The sequence below is a fragment of the Hemicordylus capensis genome, chromosome 1 (assembly GCF_027244095.1).
Source record: "Hemicordylus capensis ecotype Gifberg chromosome 1, rHemCap1.1.pri, whole genome shotgun sequence".
In the NCBI taxonomy this organism is placed as follows: Eukaryota; Metazoa; Chordata; class Lepidosauria; order Squamata; family Cordylidae; genus Hemicordylus; species Hemicordylus capensis.
The window spans coordinates 404,816,045-404,832,632 of NC_069657.1; the positions used below are offsets into that span (position 1 = coordinate 404,816,045).

The window sequence follows — 16,588 nt, forward strand, 5'->3', positions numbered from 1 at the left end:
TATTCTTCTCTTCTCTTATTATTGGAAAAGTACAAAAATCCTCCATGTGCAGTTTAAACGTAGTGAGAAAATTTGGTAGAGTTGTTGAGCAATCAAAATTGAGACGTGTGTTGCACCAGAGTAAAATCCCCTTTCCTGAGTTAAAAATCAATTCAGTGGCTTGTAAAATGCAAAGAACAAAGAGAAAAAAATCTTAATTCAAAATACTACAGACTGTTTCTGTCTGAGGGATTAGGCGGGGAGAGTGGGCCCAGCCCGCTCTCCCCGCATATGAGCACCCGCGGAGCCGTGGATGGCCAGATCAACCGCTCACACAATGACCAGCATATGAAGTTCTTTTAACACTCTGTAAATGACTATATAACTGTTAAGTTGTTATATTATCTTCTTCTGTCTTCACATTTCCTCCCTCCCAATTGTTTTAAGGTCAAATCCAGAGCCTTGTAATACTGAGGAGAACATTTTCAAAACTCTAGGTACGTGAAGATTGTCTATGTACTTTATTGAAGAGTATACATACGGTTTTCAGGATAAATCGATTCTATCTATCTATCTATCTATCTATCTATCTATCTATCTGATTTATGTACCGCCCTTCAAAAAATGACTCAGGGTGGTTTACATCAAAATAAAAACAATTATTATTTATTCATTTATTTGTTCGATTTCTAGACTACCCTTACAGTATAGCTCAGCAATTAAGCTTTAATTATAGCTTAATTAAAATAAATTAAAAATTAAATCAAAACTAAATCAATTAAATAGTTAAGATAATTTAAACATTAAATTCATTAACATTAAAATCATTTAAAACCAACATTAAAAATTTAAATATTGAATATTGAAATTATCACACTATAAATAGCCCACTATGTTCTTGTTCTTGTTTGGGATGCTTATAATGGTACTTTTATTGACAGAGAAGTATGCACTGGTGCCATAAGGTGTGGATAACATCTGCAGCTGTTTCCCACCGAAGGTACACGGTCAGCAAAATATAGCAAGGCAGTCTGGAGAATGTACCTCTTTGCAGAGGAACAGAAGTTCATTTTAGCCATCCAATGCAAAATATAGCAAGGCAGTCTGGAGAATGTACCTCTTTGCAGAGGAACAGAAGTTCATTTTAGCCATCCAATGAGACATTTGCATGCATCTTTAGTAGCACTAGACACAGCCCTTGGAAAAAGGTGCTCAAGCACAGCAAATGCATTCAGAGTCTAGCAGAGTGATGTGCTCTTGCCAGGTACAGCCTATGAATTTGCATACTTGCTGAGAGGAAATGGAATTGAAAAAGTCCACTGAAGGGTCCTCAGCAGCTCCTCTTGATTAAAAAGAATCACAAAGCCTGGCAGGGACTGTTCATGTTCATCAAGCCTAATCTTTCTGTGTTGACACAGAAATCACTAGACTTAACCATCCCTGGCAGATGTTTATCCAGTGTGTGGAGAGAGTCATTTCTCTGAAACAGAATTTGGGGACAGGCCAATGTCAGAATAACAATGAAAGTCAGGAAGTCAAACTGAACGGTGGCACTAGAAGGTAGGGAAGCCAGGGTTGAACCCACAGGGCCAAGAGGGATCAGGATCTGGAATCAGGGAAATAAAGCAAACACACTGGAATGAAAGCATGGGAGAGACTCTCAGGTGCAGGACAGTCCTGAAACGTGAATGCACAAATTCAGGGGTTCCAACCCTGTGGTACTTCAGATGTTGCTGAACTACAACTATTATCCCCAGCGCTGATAAATTGTACAATATACAATGAATATTTATATACTGCATTTCAATGAAAGTTTCCAAAGCAGTTTGCATAGGTATACACAAAAAACCAAACAAATTAAATAAATAAAATGGCTCCCTGTCCCCAAAGAGCTCACAATCTAAAAATGCAGCATAAGAGAGACACCAGCAACAGCCACTGGAGAGATGAGAATCGCCACTTTTAAGAAGGTGCCTTTTTGCTCAGTTAGCAGGGGACAGTTGCAGCTTGGGGAAGATGGGAGTTTTAGTTCCTCGACATCTGGAGTACCTCAGGTTGGGAACCCCTGCTCTGAGAAACTGTCTAGGCATGGTTTCATGGCATAGCAATGCAGTATTAAAAATGTATAATAAATAAACAATGCTGCCCCCAGAATACATATGTAGGAGAAAGAGAATCATGATGAGACACAGATGGCCATGAAACCTGGAGGAAGGGATAAATCACCGTCATGTACTTTCAGTGTCATATGTTGGCTGAGGAAATTCTGTGTTCCTGTGCCCCAACGTTGCTCTGATAACATGTGAAATGAGAAGATTATGTAAGATGGGGAAGATGGCATAAGAAGTTCTCATGTCAGTGCTGCTGGCCCCAGTTGAATAGAGGAGAACATTGATGTGAGAGCTTCCCAGACATGATCCCAATAATTTCCTAATGCCATACATTATGGGAGCAGAATGGAATATAACCCCAGGAGCATTCCCAGACGGGACTTTTAGCTCACTTCGCCACCAGAATGGAGCGTGTGCATTCACACATCAGCTGGATTTGTGCCAAAGTCCATGTGAGATATTGGGGAGCACTTCACACAAGGATTGGGTTTTTCGTTGTGCAATAGCACCTAACTCGATTTATGTCCAGAGTTGTTTTTTTTTAAAAAAGATCACTTTTTGTGTCTTTTTTCGGGGCAAATTCAAACTCGCAGTGAAGCCTCACAGTAAACCCCGGTAAAGCCTGATGTCTGGGAAAGCTCCAGGACAATGGTACCCACACCATTTGGATAATATATGAACTAGGCTTTAGCTATATAGTTAACTTTTAGGGGTAAGATGACAGGATTTGCTTTGGTTGCCACAGTGCTGGGCACTGTGCCATTGGCAACCATGAGAACTTGCATTGCTGATTGACTGAGCAGCATGGTGATGGGATTTACATGGCATAAAAATTAATAAAAGCAATCAGTGAGTTAATGCTGCTGTTCAATTTTACTATTTTAATAACATAAAATATGTTATTTCAACAGCACCGTTGTGTAAGCTAGGGTTAGTTTCTAATGTGACTTTATCATTTCTAAAGCATGGCGTTTTTAGTTCTCTGTGCCTCAGGTAGCTCTGCTGGAGAGCAAGGTCTGAATTGTACTTGAAAATGAAATCTCACTTCTGTCTCTAGGGTGACTGCCTGGTCAAAGGTGCTAATTTCAAGGGGGCTGAGCTGCTAGCTCTGGTAATGAATCCCTGGCAGGGAATGTGTGAGGAGGGAATTTATTTTGGCAATGACTTTAGCAGCAGCTTCTTCTTCTTCTTGTTGTTGTTGAAAAAAGATATGCAATTTTCTTATCAAAGGAAAAAAGGTTTTTATTTTCTGTCTCCCTGGATCAAAATACTTGCCTGTCACTACAGAATAAGAGAAAATGGCATCATATAAAAAGAATCCCTCTTCATTCAGAAGGAGGTGGTTGGATATGTAACTCAGGCCTGAATAAGTAGAAGACAATAAAAAATACTGGGCAACATCCAAAATTTGTTAGTCACAACCACATTCCATTGAATTCAACGAGACTTGCATTAGTTGTGACTAACTTGTCTCATTGATGTCAATGGTCCTTAGTCAGTCTGGGTGTTGCCCACTCTTTATGGAAGTCAGTGGTGAGGTGCTTCAGTTTAGGCCCTGGGAGATAAACCAGCCACTCATTTCTATTTGGGTCTCATGGCTCCTATTGATTTGCTTACTCCCTTAATTTTGGTATGGCTATTGTCCAATCTCCCTGGGCTGGTTTGATTTTAATGACATGTCCACATGGCAACTCCTTCTGTTTTTTGTTCAGCACTCTAACCAGAAGCTGGGGGAAACACAGGCCTGTCTTTGCTCAGACACACCCCTGTACTGGCTCCCAGAGGCCAGCCTTTCGCAGTGAATAGTGTGTATTCTCTGTACACCGGCAGTCTTTTCCCAAGCTGGCATTGGGGTGAGCGCTTAGGAATGAAAGCAGCACCATAGCTATTCCTCCTTCCACACAATCACTTCTATCCAGGTTTCCCTCTTACCTTGCATCCACACAACCAAAAATTGGGAGCACACACAGCTCCCAAACCCAGGTAGAACCACCATTTTTGATTGTGTGAATGGCCTCATTATGTTAATCATGTCATTAGAGCTGGCATACTAACTTTTCTATACTAAATAGAAAGCAGGCCCAGGCTGGATTGGGCTTATGGTGTGCGGGAGGGCAGCAATAACCCTTTGCTGCCACTGTGGTCCGAATCAGGATTGGACACCTTTATGGCTGATGGTTGTCCCAGGAGGGTAAAGTTCCCAGCCATCCACACAATTGTGAAAAGTGGAACAGCACACAGATACAAGGAATGGGACATGAGCCCTACATCAAATTGGTATTTAAATTGTGTGTGAGGTGGCAGTACAAATGAACTGCCCCCCATGTGATTATGAGACAGTGCAGAGAGAGGGGAAGAGGATTTGTACACTTCCTAATCATATGGCAGGTGGGGCCAGCTTTCATTCTCTCTCCCATGCACATGTACGCACACACATCCCCCTGTAGGGAGTGATTCAGTCTAGCAGAGTATCTTAGTCCATACTCTGGATTCTATCTTAATATAGGGGAGCTCTTCTCACAATCAGTGAAAAGAGCTCTGGGGTGGTCTGCGGGGAGAGTGGGTTACACTCACCCTCCCTGCAGGTGATCTCCTCTCCTTCCCTGGGTGGGTGGATCACCCGCCCGGACAAGTGGCAGCTCCCTCTGCAGCTCTGGGGGTCGGGGTGCCAGGACATAGTGCCACATGTCACCCAGCCCCCCAGAGCGCCGATAATGCAGTGTGTGAGTGCGCTGTGCATTATGGGGACCCCCTCCCCTCCCTGAGTGTGCCAGCCACATGAGCAAATAAATGGGGTTCAGGGAGCACTCGCTCCCTTAACCTTGTTTAATAGGGTAGCTAAATAGGCGGGCTTGCCACTATGTAGCCGCCAGGATCAGGCCCAATCCCAGAGGTTCACACTCGCATGTCAAACCAGGCTGGGCTCCCTTCGCCTGGTTTTACATGCAGGTGTGAATAGCCTCATTGTGTGATTTCTTGGCATAGGCTCTCTGCAGTAACACTTTTCTTTCACCCTCGTTGTCCATGGTAACCTGTTGTTTCTCCCCATGGCTCTCAGAAACCAGAACGTCAGAACCTGCTTTCAAAAATGGCTTGTCTACAGCCTTGAAGGTTGAATCCCTACTGCCCTTAACCAGCTCCTCTCTCACTCTGCTCAAGGAAGGAGCACAGTTCTCAAGTCCTCACCATTTAAAAGATGAGGAGTGGAAGGAGAGCCATGGAAGGGTATGTGCCACCAGCTTCCTCTTGCCTACTTCTATTACAAGTGTTTTATTGGGATAGCTGAAATGTATCTTAGGGCTTGTGTTCATAACACCAACTGTAGCAGGGGCATTCTGAAGGGCCCCCTTCTTCGTTGCTGCTGCTTTGTTCTCACCACTGTTGCCTTCTCACTGGTAGGTCAGAGAGCTGCCTAGCAAGTGAGTGAGCATTCGATGATAGCTGCTCCTCTTCTTCCTTCTCATGTCTATTGTTTGCACACTGGCCAAAGGAGGCAAACAAGCCAGTGGCAATGGTGAGGAGGGGGCATAGCAGCAGCAGCAGCAGCAGCAGCAGGAGGGTCAAGGGGGTTCTTGTCAGTGGGCCCCATGCAGAGATTTTTTGGCGGTGGGCCCCTTGGGCCCTGGCTGGTGTCCAGCCACACCAACTTCTGCTGCCAGCTGACCACAAGCTACATGTGAAGGAAGATATAAACTTGTGAGGAACACTGAGTACCCCACTGCCTTGGGGGGTTGTTGTTGTTGTTGTTGTTGTTGTTGTTATTTACATTTATATCCCGCTCTTCCTCCAAGGAGCCCAGAACAGTGTACTACATACTTGAGTTTCTCTTTCACAACAACCCTGTGAAGTAGGTTAGGCTGAGAGAGACGTGATTGGCCCAGAGTCACCCAGCTAGTATCATGGCTGAATGGGGATTTGAACCCGGGTCTCCCCTGTCCTAGTCCAGCACTCTAACCACTACACCCTGCTGGCTCTCCACTGGCACATGGCATATTTGTTTTGAGCTTGAATCACTCAAATCGACCAGATTCGAGTCAAATCAATTCAACCGCAAAATGATTTGCACATCCCTATTGGTTTAGACAATGCTAAATCTACCAGGGCCAACACACATGATCCAGACATATACATGCCGTGAGTGTTCATGTTCTCCCCCCATTTCCATGTGCCAGGCAGCCTTTCCCTAATCACTGGGGTGGGGGAGCAAACCCCTCCATTTGGGCCAAATGCAAAGGAGATGTTTGGATGAAATACTCCCCCATACAATTAAGGAAAGGTGCTCTGGCATGCTGGTAGAGAGGAAGGACATGCCCACTCATGGAGTACACATGTACTGATTGCATGTGCTGGTGGATAAAGTATTGTTCAAATGGGCATTGTGTGTTTGAGTATAGGAGGAGTTAGTTGTGTCGTGTGTCACTAATCTCATGATGACACCCAACAGGTGGGCACACCACGTGCACAGTTACATTTCATTTATTTAAAGCATTTCTGTTCTACCTTTCTATAAAGCAGCTTCTGAAGCATTGTATTTTCTGCAATATAAATATTGCACTTTGAATGCTTGAGAAATGTTCTTTCTCTGCAATACATGTGGCTGGAGTTGGATTGCGGAGACGGGTTCAAATCCCTGCTTGCTGGGTGTCCACTGGATGAGCTCATTGGATGATCTTGAGCTAGGCACTCTCTCTGTCTAACCTACCTGACAGGGTTGTTGTGAGATTCTCATAAATGCCATCCTGGGCTCCTTGGAGGAAGAGTAGGAAACAAAATATAATGGATTACCTTGAAGGAAGATATGTTAACTGTATGCAGCTAAAGGAAATCAAGTGTGCATTTTCTGCACTAAGCTGATTGTACAGAAAGGTCCTCCTTTAAAGGCTATTTCATTACGTGAGTGCTCTTCTGTGATGGAAAAATGAACCAAAAGAATACATTACATTTCATTAACCAAAGTCTGTGCGTAAAGTCTTGGGATGCTGAAGTAGATTAACAATTTCCGAGGATCTGGGCTCAAGGCACACTGCCCTTCTATATTCCTACTAATGGAAATTGCTTGCATTTTACATATGTCAAGCCAGATTCTTTATAATTTGCTCACCATATCCCCGCTAAAACTTTTCTATTTCTTGGACTAAAAGAACATTAGACTCAGCATGTTTTTTTAAAAAATCAGGCTGAAAATATATACAAAATCAATTATATAAATAATATGACTGCATGCCCCTCTTCCCTCTAGATATACTTTTCTCAGTCTTGTACTATTTCCATCCTAGGTTTTTTGGCTGTAATCTCTGCTTCTAAGTAAAGTGTGCTGTCCAGTTGGTTTCGACTCCTGGTGACCACAGAGACCTGTGGTTGTCTTTGGTAGAACACAGGAGGGGTTTACCATTGCCATCTCCTGCACAGTATGAGATTATGCCTTTCAGCATCTTCCTATATCGCTGCTGCTCGATATAGGTGTACCAGTGGGGATTGGAACCGGCAACTTCTTGCTTGATAGTCAAGCATTTCCCTGCTGAGCCATTAGGTGGCTCAATCTCTGCTTCTACTTGTACTTTTTTCCTGCAGCTGCTTCCAGTTCTGAAAGCTAACTAGACGTGACACGAAAGATCTGTGATTAGATGTCTTAATATAATTTCCCTGAAAGCAACCAGTGGTGTGGGGCCTGCATCGGATCAGGCCCATGGTGCGGAGAAAGAGGGGTTTAATACCCCCCCTTCCCTTTTACTGACAGGACCACAATGCTGTTACAGGTGGAGGAAGAATAAAATACCTGTATTGGACCTGTCTTTTGCCCTCTCCACAGCTAATAGCATCACAATGGAGATATATTTAAGTCTGTAAAACAATGTTGGGGGAAGGGGTTAAGCCCCTCTCCCCCAGTGCCACAGTCCCTATCCAATTCAGGTTTCTCCATGGTTTCTCTCAGGGAAATAAAATTATGTCAGGAGTTCTCATCATGGGGAAATTGGCCCTGTGTGTCCCAGAGAGACCAAACTCAGAGGACTATGTCATTATTGTATTGCTACTAGTATTTTACAAACCACATTTGGAGACCAAGCAAAAACACCTATTGAACAAGTCTGATATACATTTCCCTTGAGAGCTTTTCTAGATAAACCCTCTCTCAGATTTCAGTGAGGAGGGCCAAACTAACTGTGAGATGGGTTTCATAACTGAAACTTCTGCTTTCTTTTTCAAAAAGCACTCCTGGCAGGGTGTGTGTGTGTGTGGACTTTAATCAGGACCATGATCTGGGGAAAGAGGAGGTTAACCCTTTACTCCTGCACTGATTCCCCAGTTTACACCATTCCTCACAAGGCTGTGGAGAGATAGACATATAGGCGCAGAAATAATCCAGATTTGTTTCTCCAGTTGCTTTTTGAAAATGAAAAAATACATTGGGATTTCTGGTAATGGAGTTCACACTTGACAAATAATTTGTCAAGGCACGGAGTGCCTCTTCATCAGAAGAGAAAAGAAAAACATAACATTGTTCATTTTGACTTATTTATCTTGCTTTAAAATAAATGAAGATGTTAGGTCACACTATGTCAGAAATAATGTACTGTTGTGTACAGCAAGGCATATGTCCATCTCATGCACTATGGCGTATTTCTGTTGTGACCAGATCCATGTAACTATATCCAAGTCTGCTCAAGAGAAAATGCGTCAGAAGCAGCTAAAGGAGATAGAGCTTTTGCGCAAAGAAAGAGAAAAAGAGAAAGAGAGAGAAAAAGAGAGGTTCATGATGTTCCAAGAGCAACTACAGAAAACTGCTCAGGAAGGTATGTAGCTACTTGATGAAAAAATGGCTAGTTGTACAAGCTTTGTAATGTTTGGACAACGGTAGCATCAGTAGCATTTTACATCATCCAGATTGTTTATCTTGCAGAGATGAGAAAACACCTCAGTCTTTGACACCTGGATGATAAGCAGAAATTCTAGAAGTGCACTTTCCCTCAGCCCATAGACATAGTAATAGAGGAAAAGAAAATGATACCTGTTCAATTTCTGCCTAAAGGCATAACGCCTCTGTCAGGGGAAAAAGCGTGATGAATCTTATTTTCTAATCTTAATGAAGGAACAACAAAGCCAGGAATAACTCTTTGCAGAAAACACCATTTTATCTTGACATAGAAACCATCTTTTCAGGCCACTTTTGCTCAGGGCCAACATCTGGGATTAGCCAACTTGGGCACTGGCTGAGGGCCCAGGGCCATTAAAGGGCCCACAGCTGACCCCCACTGGTGAGAAAAGATGGCAGCTGCTATCTCAGCTGCTTTAAAGGTAAGGTAGTAAAGGTAAGATAAATCCCAGTGGGAGCTTACTATAGTGGCAGTGGCCCAGAACACTCTCCAGTGCGCTTTCCAGATTAGACCCTGCAACAGGGTCACATTGTATCTCGGAAGTGTGCTTCCACACTCCCTGCATTGTGACACTGCAGTCCCTACGCAGATAGCAGGGTGCCGTTCACATTGCCAATGCTTTGTTTCGCATTTAATTGCTGCAATATAGAGCTAGGACGTCGTCTGTTTTTTTGGGTGGTTAGTTGCTGTGAGACTCCTCCCCCGGCTGTCTACGTTTTCAGTGTGACTTGCCCAAACAGAGGCATCTTGCTGCTGTTCCAGCAGCTAGTCTGGAAAGTGCCCATCAGTTGTGGCACCATCTTTCTTTTACCTGTAATGCAGTGCTCTTGACCTTCCTGCTGAGGCATCATTGGGTGGAGCAATGGGGGGCAGGGATGTTGCTTTATAGGGAAAATAGATACCAGCCAGCAGCATGGCTGCTGAAGAGCACTCTAAGTTGTTGCCAATACTGTTGTTAACAGGAAATCCCCAAATGTTCATTTATTTTTCTTATGTCCAATTCTTCCTTTTGAAAACTCATAACAGCTCACAGGAAGCTTCCCTCTAGGCACTGATTATATCTTTGCCCCTAGGGCAAGGGTGGGAAACTTGGCCCAGCAGCTGTTGAACTATAACTCCCATCACCCCCAGCCACATGGCTGGGGAGGATGGGAGTTGTAGTTCAACAACACCTGGAGGGCCACGTTTGCCTATCCCTGCCCTAGGGTTTCAACAATGGCCTAGTGCCAGTGAATGAGGAGGTAAACTTGTTTCTGGGCTGGACCACTTCATATTGCAGGTGGCATCCATATGATTGGATGCTTCCTCCATTGGTGGGAGGAACAACAACATTGCATATAGAAAACTAGATGCTAGGGAAAACCTCTAGCTTAGCCTTTTATCTGACATGCTATTCTTATATCTGCAGGGTTCTTTTTAATTTTTATTTGATTTGTTTTTGTAGAGAGGAACATTTAATCATATTGCCCCACTGCAATCTGAAGTGGTACAGTCCAAACACAGGTGTATTTCCCCATTTGCTATTTGTAAGAAGTTGAACATTGTTATATTAAGCTACAGCACTGGCATTCCCAGACCATTCAGTGGGGTGCTCTGAGTCTATTCTGCAGCCACCGTCTTCAGTGAATTTGATCCTCTTTTTAGTGAAGAAGGGCATATCCTCATATACTTTGATGTGCCCATACAGTATCAAAATAAGGCCCTTATTGCTGAACAACTCCTACAAAAGTAGTTTAACATTATGTCTCTTTGTTCCTGTTTGTTATTGCCTATTTTACAGTCCATTTCATCAAATATTTTGCTACACTTTACAGAGGGGAAGAAGAAAGGGAGTTGTCTGAGCAATGGAGGACTGAGTCATAGAGTAGTAAAGAAAATGCCCCTAATATTCTAGCTCCCGACAATGTTGAATCCTAGATCTGATTTCACTGTGATCAAACCCACACATATTTCAGCATAGCAACTGCGCTTACAGTCAGGCAAAATAGATGCTTTTTCTAATAATATTTAATTTTCACTAAATTACAGCCAGGAGGACATTTTCATTCAAAGGGAGCACTTAGTCATACAGAAAGAAATTCCCTGTTTTAACACCCACACACACTCTTGAGGAACGATACGCTAAGATGAAAAACCAAAGCTGTTACAATAGCGGTGCATATTAAATAAGAAAAAAAGGCATGTGACAGAACTCTCTGGACTGATCTGATTGCAACCGACATGCACTGATTGTACTGCTGCAGTGGAAACTTTAAGAAGGGCAGCTGCAGCAGCAGAGAAAGTTGCAAGTCAGCACTCTGCCAGAACTTGACTGTGATGCAAGGTCACTTACTTGTGTTCTTTAGCACTGGTATGAGGTGCTGAAATGTCAGACTCAGAGCTGCATGGGTTTGGGCCTCCCTCTCATAACGTTTGGTATGGCCTTTTAAAAGTGATCTCATGGTGCATTCACAAAGAAAAGTTTCATCAAAACTAGGGTGGTGATATCTAGTTGGCTGATCAATTACAGCAGGGGATCTCAACTGGTGGTACTGCAGATGTTGTTGGACTACAACTCCCATCATCCTCAGCTACAATTTATTGTTGGCTGGGGATAATGGGAGTTATAGATCAGCAGCATCTGGAGTACCATCAGATGAGATCCCCCGAGTTTCAGTAATAAGACACAAACCCTTTGATTGACTAACATGACATAGCTGATTGATTATTTTATTTATTTATTTAGCATATTTGTCTACTGCCCAAAACTCATGCCTCTGGGCAGTTTACAATAAAAGAACACAAGTTAAAAACCATGTTAAAACATTAAAACAATTTAAAACAATAATAGATGCTATGAATCTAATTAAAAGTAGGCAGCAGAGTTCTTTAAAAATTGTACTTACAAAAACTATGGGTGGTAAATGCTGTCTTAGATAAGAGGCATTCCTTGTTGTCATTCTAGCACGAGGCATTTGCCTCTTTGAGATGAAACAACACAGAGTCTTGTGGCACCCTGAAGACTAACAGGCATACACTGTACACAGATTGTGTGTGCATTGAACACAACATGTGAATAGGGCTATTATTAGGCACAGCTCTAGTACTGTAATGGATACTAAACCGCGCCCGCCCACCCCCCACCAGTCTACCAAAGAACTAACCCTTGCCTCCCAGCCTGTTCTTTCAGCTCTGTTTCTTTAGTTTTTGCTGACCTCTCTTAATTACTTTACAGGTTCTGATCCACTGAACAGCATTGGGGCCACCCCTGGTGCACTCAGCCTGAACAACTCTTGCAGAACGCCTGTTGGGATGGCCTTAAAAAAACGGGTGAATAGGCCCTCTCTGCCTAGCATTCCTGTCATCAACCATGAGAGTAGCTTCCTGAGGCATGCTTCAGGTGAGACACAGTCTTAATGCTGTTAGAATTACTGGCCTGCATTAAACTAAAAGTTGCAAGTAGGGAATGCAACCATGTGCTCATGGAGAGGAAGGGGGATTTTTGGCAATCTCTTCTTCCCTCTCAGCCACCTGTGCCTCCCAAGAATATGTCCCTGAGGCTTGCTGGATCCTCAAGGACACATGTTTGGAAGGCACAGGCAGCAGCAGAGGGAAGGGACATTGCTGAAAATTGCCCTTGCCCTCTGTGTGTGCAGGGAGGCATTCATCATGCGCAACTCTTTGTCTGGATGAAAGCCATTGTTCTTATGTTTGTCCTATTGGACATATATATTGGATATGAGAACAATTGTTATGGGGCGGCTATATAAACAAAGTGTGTTATGTTAATATTTTATGTTATGGATAAAAACACAACACAACGATCAGGGCAATGTCTTTGTCCAGGCTTCCCTGCTCTGTTTTCTAGGTGCAACGATGCCACTTGGGTAGTGTCAGAGTACATGTCAGAGTACATAATCCCCTCCACCTGCTCCCACTTTATGCACTTAGAGAACCCTAACTCTCCATTTTTAAAAATTTATTTATCCAATTATTTGATTTTAGAATGAAAAAATGGTTTCTTCCTGACAGGCTGAGGTTCACTAGGAGATGCCTTGCCCCCCCCCGCCCCTTCTTATAAAAGATAGAAGAAGAGCTTTGCTGAATCAGGCCCAAGATCCATGTAGTCCAGCAGCCCGTTTCACACAGTGGTCCACCAGGTGCCATTTATGGGAGGAGAGCTGGTCTTGAGGTAGCAAGCATGACTTGTCCCCTTTGCTAAGCAGGGTCTGCCCTAGCTTGCATTTGAATGAGACTACATGTGAGCACTATAAGATATTCCCCTTAGGGGATGGGGCTGCTCTGGGAAGAGCACCTACATGCTTGCACGCAGGAAGTTCCAAGTGTTCCCCCCACCCTTGCCAGCATCTCCAGACAGGGCAGAGAGAGACTTCTGCCTGTAACCTTGGAGAAGCAGTTGTCAGTCTGTGTAGACCAAACAGGGCTGTCCTTAGGGCATGGCAAGCAGGGCGATCGTCCCGGGCCCCCCACCCTGCCAGGGTTCTCTAAGGACAGCCCTGGGACCAAACCAAGCTAGATGGACCAATGGGTAGAAGGCAACTTCCTGTGTTCCCATGTATGCCTCTGTGAAGCCCACAGGCAAGAGGTGAAGGTATGCCCACTTTCCTGCTGTTGCTGCCCTGCAACTGATATTCAGAGACATCCTGTCTCTGAGCCTGGAGGTACCCTATATTCATCAAGATTAGTAGCCATTGATCGATCTATCTTCCATACATTTGTCTACACACCCCTTGTAAAGCTACCCAACCTGATGGCCATCACACATCCTGTGGCAGAGAATTCCATCAATTAATTTTGCATTGTGTGAAAAAGGGCTTCCTTTTGTCAGTCCTAAATCTCCTGGCAATCACTTTTAGAAGCAGAATCACCCTGGTCCTGGTGTTATGAGAGGGGGAGAGAAATCTCTCTCTCTCTCCTCTCTGTTGCCTGCACCATGACATTGCCCTGATCATGTTGTGTTTTTATCCATAACATAACGTGCATAATTGTATAGACCTCTATATAACTGAGGGGTCTCCTCTCAGTTTCCTTTTTTCTAAACTAAAAAGCCCCAGATGTTGTAGCCTTGTCTCATAAGGAAGTTGCTCTAGGCCCCTGATCATCTTGGATGCCTTCTGCACTTTTTGCAGTTCTATAATGTCTTTTTTGGGATGTGGTGACAGGAACTGTACACAGTTCTTTGAATGTGGCTGCACCATAGGTTTGTTTAAGTGCATGAAAATATTAGCAGTTTTATTTTCAGTCCTCTTCCTAATGATTAGGTTGGCCACTCAGCAGTCAGGAAGTAAACCCCTACCCTTTCCCTACTGAAATGGTGAACATCTACCGTATTCCCTATTGCCTCTCCTGCCCTTTCAAGGTCCCTGCAAATAGCATATGACTCAGCTTCCTTTTGTGTCTGTAGAAAGTGTTCTTTTTTTGCTTTGGCCTGCAACTGTATCACCTTGTCCCATGAAATGGTTGGATTTTGCAGTCAAAGCAGACTGTTGGGGTGATTTGCTAGTATTGCTAGGCCTGCACTTCACTTGTTCCTGCTGATTGATAGCAAGAAAATTGTGCCTAGTTAAAAAGATATGGTATAATGCAGCATAATTGTTAGGCAACCATGAGCCCAGCTGTGAAGTAATAATAACTAGCTGAACCCACACAGAGCATCTGTGCAGCAGTACACGCCCCCCACCTCCCCTGCCCCCTTCTGCCCCAGTCTCCTCTCCCCCCACCCCGCCCCTTCTGCCCTGAGCAACCTGCACAGAGCAAACGGGCCTGTTTGAAGGCAGAAAGTGGTGAACTTTGCGGCTGAGCCGCTTGCCATTTTGCAGTCCCTCAGTCATCAGTACCGGCCCCAGCTGCCCCCTCACAACTGCTTGCCCAACTGCTGAAATTCCTCCTGCTCCTTGAGGGCTCCCCTTGGGTTCGTTTACCTCACAGGGGTCCTGTGTCCTTATTTTGTCCCAGCTGCCCCCTCCCTGTTGTCCCTCCACCGCCGCTTTTCCTCCTGCTCCTTGACGGTGGGTGTCCGTTGTCTCGCCACCCTCTCTGTAGTCTGGTTTCCTCCTTTCTCCCGCCTGCCCCCCTCATTGCTGTTCCTTCCCAAGGCAATGGTTGGAACTCTTGCAGGACCTCGCGAGAGTTCCACCAGACATCCAGATGCATCCCCACGCAGTTCTCTACGTGGTCAGCGGTAAGAGAATTAAATATATAGATAATACTGCAGATTTGTAGCAGTATAACAACTCTGCAGATTTGTCAGGTGTGCTGAAAGGCAGGACATAGAAAGCTTGTTCACATGATCTGGCAGGGTAGGAGAAGTGCCCAGACTGGATAGGAGAGCTGGGTGTCCTCTCAATTTTTAGTCGTGGGCTTGCAAACGTTAAGGTACTTTCCCCCACAAGGAGTAGGGGTGTGCACGTAACCGTGGTCCGGCACTGGGGTGGGGGGTTCCTTTAAGAGCAGGGGGAGGGTTTACTTACCCCTCCCACCACTTTCCCCCTCTGGCGCCCGTAGTTCTGTTAATAATTGGGGCGGCTTCTTACGTTTTGCTGCTGCTGCTACTGGCTACGCTGCAAAAGGCTTCAATAAGCCTGTAGCGTGCGCACACATCGCGCGTGCGCTTCACGTGTCCGCACATATTCATTCTCCTACCTTAATGTTTGCAAGCACATGACTGAAAATTGAGAGCACACCCAGGCTAAGTGCTTCTCCTGGCTTACTGGTGGTCATGTTAACAAGCCTGGAGTTTAATCAAATATATGCACAACTGCTTGGTTGCATGAGGGTGGATGTTATAGGAAAGCTATCCTCCTCCTAGTGGTGTCTTGGGAGTAGAATATGCTGGAGGTATCTTAAGAGTTGGTGCTGCTGTTGCATTTTGAATGACAAAAGCCAGAAGGCCAGAGGAGTCCCTGCCAGGCATCAGCCACAACCTGAGCTCCGGAGGTGTTGTTGCCCCCGCCACCACCTTGGTTAGGAATGCTTGCCAGGTGGCAACTTGTCCTTTGAGCTGTGAGGGGGTCTATTCTCTCACAGTTTAAAGGTTGGGAAATGAGGTGAGTGGCCATAGAAGATGTGTGCCACCCTCCAAAACTGGACCCGCAATAAAAGGGATGGGCATCTGGAAGCACATTCCAGTGTGGCTGGTCTATGCTGCATTGCTTTCAGAATACTATGACTGAGCCTGGTCTAGAAGACAAGCAGCAAAATGTGGTAGTATAGGGGATGCCATTTTAAAAAATATTCCTCCATGTAAAAACTCTCTGAAAGTAGAACACTAGCACATCAGAGAGAAAGGTTCTATCACAACCCTCTCCCTAGCCTTCTTCTACTGAAGGGAGGGTGTTTGTTTGTTTTTAAATGTAGGGGAGGATTCATTCCCACCCACTTTCTCAAAATACCACTTTGGTGGTCACGGGGAAAGTGGCCTTTACTTCTGGGTAAATAAACTAAGAATCAGGGCATAAGCCCATCATGCCCTCCCTTCTTATACTAATGCCAGTCTTGGGTTAACAGAGTGCAGGGAACAGTCTTGGGTTAACAGAGTGCCCTTCATGAGGCAAAGTGAAGCAGTGCCTCAAGCAGCAGATGATTGGGGCACCTGCAGAATGGCAAGATTCCCTACTTTGTCACCCT

General features: G+C 44.6%; 1 protein-coding gene across 10 annotated transcripts in view; it reads left to right on the forward strand.

The window, feature by feature from the left end:
* TOGARAM2 (TOG array regulator of axonemal microtubules 2) overlaps positions 1 to 16,588 on the forward strand; it is a 124,329-nt gene that overhangs the window by 71,951 nt on the left and 35,790 nt on the right. For all 10 annotated transcript variants that reach the window (XM_053306558.1, XM_053306586.1, XM_053306532.1 and 7 more), the window contains 4 exons: positions 427 to 476; positions 5,149 to 5,315; positions 8,725 to 8,881; positions 12,177 to 12,341. In XM_053306558.1, coding sequence (XP_053162533.1) covers positions 427 to 476; positions 5,149 to 5,315; positions 8,725 to 8,881; positions 12,177 to 12,341 — 539 coding nt within the window. The remainder of the gene's footprint in view (positions 1 to 426; positions 477 to 5,148; positions 5,316 to 8,724; positions 8,882 to 12,176; positions 12,342 to 16,588) is intronic.